The following is an 8,935-nucleotide window of genomic DNA, read 5'->3' on the forward strand; positions in this document are numbered from 1 at the left end:
TCCCCGCAGAAGATGCACAGGCTGCAACGGGAGGTGGGCGGGAGGCTCGGTCGGCCTCGCTGGCTGTCGGCCTCGGGGGCTGTCTGCGCCTCGGGCGGCGGCGGGCCTCCAGCGAGGGGCGGGCCACTGGGGGCTTCTCTATGAAGCTGCCCTGAAGGGGCTCCACGGAGTCGGGGTGTCAGTTTCCCCAGGACCCCTTCCAGCAGGAAGGATCCTGAGTCACAGCAGAGGCAGAGACGTGCCTGGCTCTGCAGACCCGCTGCACCACCGGGAGCCTCTGCGGCTCTGACACTGTGAGCCGGGACCAGCACTTGTGACCCACGGGCCGTCTCTGGGCGCAGGGGCAGCCGCCTGCCGGGCTCAGAGTTGGGGCTGACTGGGGGGGCAGGTCCCAGCTTTAAGGGACTGAGAGGAGCGGCTGGTCTACAGAACCCTGGGCAGCGTGTACACGGTGAGTCCCCCAATACTCCCCACGGGGCGAGGGCAGCTGTACGCACTTGTCCAGGCCCGGATTCTCGGCGGCTTCGGGGGGACTGCGAGGGGCCGCGCTCCGTCCGTCAGGGTCTGAGAATTTAAAGAGGAAGAAATTTAACTCACTTTTTGTGGAAACTATTTTCAAAGTTTTAGCAGCCGGTTTTTTAAAGTTGGTGACGTTTGATGTGAAATGTATTTAAAAACACGTTAATAGGGGATCCTCACAACCCGCCCGTGTCTGAGCGCCGCCTGCGGTGAGCAGAGGTCCCCACGGCTTCAGGCCGCGCACTCACCTACCTGGACTCTTCGCCTTGGCAGCCTCGCTTCCTTTTTCCTAAAACAGAAGCAGAGGTCGGGCCAGTTCTCAGAGCGAGTCTATGCCGATGCGTCGCGATCCTGAAACTGTCCCTAAGTTTTGCTGTTGTTCCTGCCATCACGGCGCTGACCCGCCTGCACCGCCCCCTGGCAGCCATGTCCGTCCGGCGCACAGGGCACTGCTCAGGGACAAAGGCTCCACGACTCAAGCTCTGCGGCCTCCTCCCCGGGCCTCCCTCCAGGGCCTGCCCAGGACTTCAGGGAAACCCACCTTTGTCAAGGCCACTCAGCTCACCCATCGCCAGCACCCGCCCACCTGGGCCCCGGCCTGCATTTCCTTCAGGGCTGCCAGCTGCCCCTGTAGAGCTTGAATTTCTTCTTTCTTCTGTTTCTCTGCTTCTTCTGTGGCTGCTCTTTTCTGTGCCTGGTAGGAAATGATTTCCCGTCAGAACAGCTTTTAGAGTCGGCTTTGAATTGGGAGAAAGTCACAGGTGTCGGTGTTCCTCACGCGCTGGAACAGTTGCTGTGACTGGTCACACGGGGAGTGACAAAGGTCAGCTCCCAGTGACGTAAGAGCTTCTCTGGCAGCCCAGATGCAGGTGCTCGCGCCGTCTCTCCAGGCGGGAAGGCCTGGCGGGCACAGGGAGGCACAGGGCCTGGGGCGGGCTCCTGCACCCCTCGGCGCACTGCCCTGCCTGACCTCCTCCGCAGGACCCGACCGCACTCCCCAGTCCCCTACCCTGATCTCAGCGTCCGTGGGTCTGCCGTCGATCTCAGCAAACCCCTCGAAGATGGTTTTGAAGAGGATGTTCTTGCGTGAGATGCTGTCGTCGGGGGGCAGGTACTCGAGCACGACGGAGCCGCGCTGCCGGTACAGGTCCAGGATCACGCAGACCGCCATCTCCCGCACCTGCAACACCCGGTGCTGCAGGGCGCGCACTGTGAACTGAACGGAGAGGCAGGGCCGGCGTCACCCCGAGAGCAGAGGGAACGAAGGGCCCTCAGGCCCCGCGGTGAGGACAGCGCCCTCTGCAACGGCCTCACAGGCACGTGGCCTCGGGAGCTGGTTTTGCTCTCATCCACGCCCTGTGTCCATAATCGCTTTTCGGTGCATCCTTCCCTACGTGTGACCTCCCGCATCACACACCGTTAGGCAGAGGAGAGGAGGCAGGATCAGCTCCAGGCCTCGCCACCTGGGTTAGCCAGGGTTACAGTGTCTGCTCTTAGCGATCAAGCGCTGGCCTTGCTGGCGACAGGCTCCGTGGCCTCCCCGGAGGCGGGCTCTCTGGGAGTGCCTGCCTGCGCCCTCACCTCGCCGTGCACATCCCCGAGTGTGTCGTTCTGAAGCCATGCTTTGAACACTTGTGCCTGTCATTTGTCACAACCCATTTAGCTGCTTTACGGCGATCTGTCCCAGGCGTGTCGCCAGGCACTGATCCCCTCTCCGACGGACGCTCCCACGCTTACCGTCATCACGTTCTCCACGGTGAAGCCCGTGCTGTCGGTGCCCAGGTCTCTCAGCAGCCGGGACAGCAGGGCCACCTGGCTCAGGGCCAGGTGCGCCGGCGCGTTGGCCTTCAGGGGCTGCACCAAGTAGGACGGGACCATCTGCAGAGACTTCACTTCCTTACACAGGGCCATCTCCTGGAAGAGCCACACAGTTACCCATCCATCCTTCGGTCCTGAAAATGCTGGCGGCACCTTAGTCCCATCTGATAGGACCCTCACAGTAACCGGGCAGTGACACATGGGTGTGAGATCGCCGGTCCCTAAGCTCACCCTTCTGTGTAAGACACAATAACCCAGAAACTAGAGCAAAACCCAAAGGGGAAGAAATGAAGCCACGGTCGCTTGGAGCTTAGTGGGAGCATCAGGGAAAACGGATCCAAGACCCAGGGCTTCTCCCCAGAATTTCCCAAGGAAGGAAAAGGGTTTCTAGTCTCTCGAATCCTGAAAGCAATCAGCTCTGCTTGTGGGTCATTTCAGCATTTATTAAAGGTCGACCCGCGTGTAACCACGGCCTGTAGCCGAGGGGCTGTCGATGGCTAAGATGGGAAATGCAAGCTCTGCCACACATTGACCAAGATTACAGGAGACACGCCCGTCACTGAGTTACCCAGATCAGAGGAGAAAAGGGGAAATACTGAGCTTGTAAGAGACCGCATGGAGAGCAGTCTGCGTTTAGTCGCCTGCAGGGACCCAGCCCCAAACACCCTCTCTCCACACAGCTCCCTCATGCCGAGACACCGACAAGCAGACGCCTCGGGCTGGGAGCTCAGGGCCGCCCCGGCCGCGTGCGGAGCAGAGCCAGCCCCGTGCCCGGGCTCCAGCGGCCTCAGCAGAGGTGTCAGCGCCCCTACACTTGGAGTCAAAGGGCTCAACCTTCCGAAGTGGACGTGTCCGCCCTCAACACGTCTCCCCAGGGGCCCTCCCCAGCTCCGCTGTGTCCGCAGGAGGCACCGCACGACTGGACTACACGACCGGGGGTGACCGCTCTCACCTGCGCGGCAGGCTGCTTCCTCATTTACTGACAGTGTAAGTTTACTGAGTCACGAAGCTGACTCCTCAGCGGGGAGAGTGATCCCGGGGAGAGATCTGGAAGCTTTGGATCCCGTCCCGGGAAAGGCGTGCGGCTCCCACGTGCGGACACACGTTTAAGGGATGCACAGGCCTTCGCTCCAGACCCCAGCGAGCTGAGGCGCCGCTGAGTTAAAGACGCAGCTGCCTCCCAGGGCGGCTGCGCTCCCAAACCCGCACAGCTCCCGCCAGCTCAGCGCTCCCCTCGTCTGGCCTGGAGGCCGCACGCTCGTCCAGAGGGAAATGTTTATATCAAGACAGGGACACACTTGCTATCGTTTTCCCGTGTTTTCTATTCTGATTTAGTTTGTCACATATTTTTATTTTAAAAGTCAACAGCGTGTGTTGACTAGAGAAACACTAGAAAGCAGTGTCCCTTTCCCGCAATGTTCACGTCAAAGACAAAACAGCCCTTTCAGAGCCCAGGGGAGTCCAGGCGGGGCCCTAAGGGTGAGGCAGGTGCTCCGAGCAGAGGGGACCTGCCACGTCTGAACCACGTCCGGCCCCGCAGGGCTGTGCCCCCCGCAGCGCGCACCTGCACACGGTACCTGGATGAAGTTGGAGGCCATGGCCCGCAGGCGAGCAGAGGAGTCTCCGGTCCTGGCGAGCAGCACAGGGACGGTCCTCTCCACACAGTGTGTCGTCTCGAGCTTGCTCAGCTTGTGCTTGGGGACGTACTGGGTGAGGAGCATCTTCAGCACCTTCAGTGAAGCCTGGAAGACCTGGGGGAGGGAGGAGACGGGCGGGCGGTTCTGACTGAATTCCGCCGCGAGGGAACACGAGCCTCCCTCTCAGGGATAAACAGGGGCCCCTGCCATGCCACGCCGTCTGCAGGGCTGGGACAGGCACCTGAGAACGATTGTCTAAAGGGGTCGTTGCGGGCGGAGACCCTCGCTCTCACTTCCTGGTGCCCCCGTGCCTGGGTCACAGAGCCCCGCTGAGCTGGGGAAGCTCCCGCAGGCGGCGCACCAGGGCGCTCACCGGAGGCCTCGCACAGTCAGCTCAACAGCAACGCCCAGCCCAGGTCCTAAACGGTGAGCCGGCCTGGATGCCCGTGAGTCCGGAGCCCAGGCCTCTGTGACCGGCTCTGAAGAGCACAGGGGAGGCTGATCAGGCCAGTGCGAATGACCGGACCGAGGGACAGGTGCCTGGCGCACGGACACTCCTAGCGCCTCGGTGCTGGCCCTGCAGAGGGAGCTGGCCATGATGGGGACTTCCTGTCTCTCTCCCTCCTGGGCACGGCCGGCATCGCGGCAGACACTGGCCCTGAGGGCCGGGAGACTCACCGGGGTCACGATGTCCCGGATGGACCTCCGGATGAGAAAGACGGCCGCGCGCAGCAAGCCCTTCAGGTCCTCCTTCGGGGTTCCGACCGGCGTGTTCACCAGCTGCTGGTACAGGGTGAGCAGCGCGTCTTCCCGGAACGACCACGTCTTGGAATAGGCCTGAGCCACCTGCGGGCGGGAGCCCTGCTCACTCCCTGGGTGTCGCTGTGCCACCCGAGCCTTTGTTTCAGATGAGAATGACACCTTTTCTACAGCCAGGCCCCTACAGAGTGAGCACGCACTGTGCGTTCAGAGAACGCTTTTCTGTAGGAAAACCTGACTGCGCTGAACGCGGCGGGTGCTGCGGGCTGGGAACTGGGGACATGAGCGCTGGGCTCCCTGTGCGAGGACGCGCGCTGCCTGTCCCGCTGCTGTCGCTCCCGGGGTTGGCTGGTGGCACAGGGGAGCTGGTTTCCCGGCCAGCCCTGAGCTCCAGGACACAGCGTTAAGTGAGTCCTCACTCGGGAGATCTGAAACCCTCGCTTCCGTTTCCCTGTTTTGTACGCTGAGTAATCAGCACAAGACTCGCCCCTCCCCCTCCCCGTCCCCCTCTTCTCTCCTTCCCTCCTTCCCTCCCACAGGGGACAAATTTGGGCAGATCCCCAAGGGCACAGACGTGCCATCAGAGACGAGCTGAGCCTGTCCACAGGCACTCGGCGCGGGTGCGGGAGCTGGGCAGCGAGGGGGCTGCTGGGAAACAATGGTTCCTCTGACACATGGTGCTGGAGGAGGCTCTGCGGAGACCCTGGACCCAAGACCAGCAGGGGCTCCCCCAGCAAATGAGCCTGAAACGTCGCCGGAGGCAACGACAAAGCGAAGCCCCTCCGGGGACGCGGCACGAGAAGGTCCGGTTCTTTGAGGACGGTCATGCTGGGGAAGGGAAGGCAGCAGAAGGAGGGAGACCAAGGCTGCATGCACTGAGGCCATAACAAGCCACAGGCAGCAGCTGCGCAGCTGAGCAGGGCCGAGAGGACAGGACACTGTGGATGTCACTCAGTCACTCATGGGGTTGCCACGTGGGCACACGTGGGCGCGCGCATATAAACACATACACATACACACACACGGGTGCATGTGCACACACACACATGTACAGGGGCACACACACATACACAGAGGTGCACGTGCACACACAGTGGTGCACACACACAGGGGTGCACACACATATGGACACACATGCACAAGGGTGCATGCACGCACACACACGCACAGGGTGCGCACACACACACACACACGGGTGCACACGCACACGCACATGCACACATTGTGGCATCCTCTTACCAGGGCTTCCCCCAGCACTTCGATGGCAGAGCTGGCTTCCCTCAGGGCCTTCTCTGTTAGGGGCTCGGGCTCGCCCACAGCACCCGCTTGGGGAGCCTCGCTGGCATCCAGCTCCCTCTTCTCCGGCTCCACGGCCGCCCCAGGTTGCTTGTGGATGGCGGGCAGGGGGCGCTCATCATAGGGCAGGGCCTCAGGCTGCAGGGGAGGAAGGGGCTGCAGAGCTCCCGTGTGGACCCTGCCCGCCACCCGTCTACACGGCAGGCTCAGTGCCGTGGCCTTCCCAGTCTGGACGAGAGTATGTGCTAAATCCCGGTGTCATCAGAACAGGTTATCCGACAGCAGGTGCAACTGACCAAATGCACTCGGGGTTCCTACTCCCCGACCCCATCGCAGCCTAATAAGCGAGGCCGATGCTGCCTCCTACCTTTACCTCCAGCGGGTCGGCTCACCGGGCAAGCAGGCCAGTTTCCCTAGTCATGGCTTAGAAGTGTCCTGCCCGAGCTCATGGGCTCACTGTCCAGCGGCCTCCACGTCGCCAACCGCCTCCTCGCAGGCGTGGGCTCCCCTAAGCCGGCCTGGGCCCTGGGCTGCTGCCCCCGTGGAGCAGTGGGCAGGACCCCGCCCCCCGCTGACACCTCCCGGGAGGCAGACATGCAGACAAGCCCACGTGACGCTGACTTCCAGGTGAGTGAGCGAGGCCCTGCCCCGGGACAGCGACCCCCCCCCCATGCTGGCGCCCGGCCCGCCTGCTGAGCGAACCTCACGCCACAGGACGGAGGTACCTACGTGGGCCTTGTGGGAAGGGTGCGAGGGCGACAGCGGCTGGTCCGAGGGAGAGCGCTGAAGAGAAACGTCCAGGGAGTGGGACGAGGGCTGCTCCAGAGGGACAGGCTCTGCACGCTGGTTTTCTGTCACACTGTCGTCCTGAGGTGGTGGCAGTGCTGGCGGCAGGTGGCAAGAACTGCTGGAGTGAACAAGGGGCTGGAGCGGTAAATCCAATGGCCTTGGCACCTAGGGAGAAGGGATGCGTGATCCCCAGGCCACCACCCCAGGCCCGCACCTTCCCCGGAGCACCAGCCTCAGGAGGCAGAGCCATCGCCGCCCTCACTGCCCGCAGGTCACTGTGTGGGCCACACAGGGGACACACAGAGGATCCGTGTCATCATGAGCACGTGGGTGAGTCACTAGTGTGGAGGCACACCTCGTGGTTGTGCCAGCAGAGAGGCACACGGGCACCTGGTGGCCCCAAGGACACCGCCAGCCGGGCACCGCTCACTACCCCACGTCATCTTAACAAGTGCGAGGCATTGGGCGGGTGGTCAGACAGATTAGCTCATTCAGTGCCCTCCACTGCCCCCTGGCAAACATGATGGGGAAACTGAGGCACAGGTGGAGCAGGGGTTAGTCTGATCACACTAGAGCGGCACAGCGGGATCTGGACCCAGGCGGGGTCTCCCGTGTGCACTCAGCCTCCGTCTCCTCATCTGCGGCGGGCGCACTCCTGTCCGAGTGGGTCTGAGGATGGGGCAGCGCCTCCATGGAGGTGTTCTCAGCATCGGAGGCCCCTGGGTTCTTTCCCACGGCTCCTGGGAGCGGGCAACTCCTTCTCACCAATGAGGAAGACTGGGGAGCAAGTGCCCCCCCAGCTCCGCCCCTTCCTGCTCTACCGTGAGGCCTGCCAGAGCCGGGGGAGGCGGCAGCCACAGTGGTGGGCACACGGGTGCTGATGTTCCTGAGCGCGGCCGGTCTGCCAGGCTTCACAGAACAGACGCCGGCGATGCGGACAGCACGCCAGACCCTCACGGGCACCCAGCCCTCGCCCTAAGGCAGTGATGGCGAACCTTCTGAGCTCGGCGTGTCAGCATTTTGAAAACCCTAACTTAACTCTGGTGCCGTGTCACATAGAGAAATTTTTTGATCTTTGCAACCACAGTAAAACTAAGATTTATATTTTTGATATTTATTTTATATATTTAAATGCCATTTAACAAAGAAAAAGCAACCAAAAAAATGAGTTTGCGTGTCACCTCTGATAGGCATGTCACAGGTTCGCCGTCACTGCCCCAGGCCAGCTGCACCTACCGGCTCCATGTCCACCAGGCTGTGCAGCTCCAGCTGCGCGTACACCTGGGCGCGGTACTGGTCCATCTGCCGCTTCTTGTGCTTGGCCAGGTCGTAGTCCTCCTTCTCCACGGCGCAGCGCTTCTCCACCTCGTAGCGCCCCAGCCGCTCCCCGACCTGCACACAACACCCGCTATCTCCGCGCTCCACCCGCCAGGCAGACGGCGGTTAGTCATGCCCACTCGATGGAGGCGCTGACCACCTACGTGTCCTGAGGGGACCAGGGGTCCCTGGAGCAGCGGGAGGCACGACCGTACGGCCACGCCCTGCAAAGTGAGTGCTGCCTGTGGCCGCAGCAGCGCCTGAGAAACCCCGAGTGTTTTCGGATGTCTAACACGTCTGCGATGTGTCCCTACCCGGCGTCTGGGGTGACGTCTGGGGTGATGTCATGACAGGTGTGTCCAGGCGCTCGTAGGCCGTGCTTCTATTTTTCCCAGATCGTTGAGCCCACACCCACTCCTGCAGGCCAGGCATCGCCCACAGCTGGAGGGGCATATTTAGAGCGAGCCCGGGTGCCCAGGGGACGTCCCCCTGGAGCAGTACCTTCTGCAAGTCCGCGATCGCCTGCTTCAGCTTCTTGGCGTAGTCGTAGCGCTCCTGCTGCACGGCTTCGCGCTTCCTCTCGTCTAACTTGCGGATAATCTGCGCAACTTCCGGGTCCTGGTACATATCGAAGGCTAAGTCGTCCAGTGGGGAGATGTGGTCAGACTTCCTGAAGGAGAGAAGCGGACACTTCAGCGCCAGGTTCCCTGTGGGAAGGCGCGGGGAGGGCCCGGCGCAGCGCGGAGGCAGCGGGAGAGCGTCCCAGCCCGTTCCTGGAGGCGCTGCCCGAGGACTCAGTG

At 62.3% G+C, this 8,935-nt stretch overlaps 1 protein-coding gene across 1 annotated transcript in view; it reads right to left on the reverse strand.

Moving 5' to 3' along the window:
* The window catches only part of CEP104 (centrosomal protein 104kDa), a 23,654-nt gene that overhangs the window by 6,326 nt on the left and 8,393 nt on the right, over positions 1 to 8,935 (reverse strand). The window contains exons 6-18 of the mRNA XM_015570076.1: positions 8,637 to 8,805; positions 8,055 to 8,210; positions 6,759 to 6,983; positions 5,973 to 6,167; positions 4,653 to 4,820; positions 3,915 to 4,088; positions 2,257 to 2,433; positions 1,529 to 1,735; positions 1,085 to 1,213; positions 925 to 968; positions 772 to 808; positions 498 to 564; positions 1 to 21 (exon numbers count right to left, since the gene is read on the reverse strand). Coding sequence (XP_015425562.1) covers positions 1 to 21; positions 498 to 564; positions 772 to 808; positions 925 to 968; positions 1,085 to 1,213; positions 1,529 to 1,735; positions 2,257 to 2,433; positions 3,915 to 4,088; positions 4,653 to 4,820; positions 5,973 to 6,167; positions 6,759 to 6,983; positions 8,055 to 8,210; positions 8,637 to 8,805 — 1,769 coding nt within the window. The remainder of the gene's footprint in view (positions 22 to 497; positions 565 to 771; positions 809 to 924; positions 969 to 1,084; positions 1,214 to 1,528; positions 1,736 to 2,256; positions 2,434 to 3,914; positions 4,089 to 4,652; positions 4,821 to 5,972; positions 6,168 to 6,758; positions 6,984 to 8,054; positions 8,211 to 8,636; positions 8,806 to 8,935) is intronic.

Source organism: Myotis davidii, unplaced genomic scaffold (assembly GCF_000327345.1).
Source record: "Myotis davidii unplaced genomic scaffold, ASM32734v1 scaffold1250, whole genome shotgun sequence".
NCBI lineage: Eukaryota > Metazoa > Chordata > Mammalia > Chiroptera > Vespertilionidae > Myotis > Myotis davidii.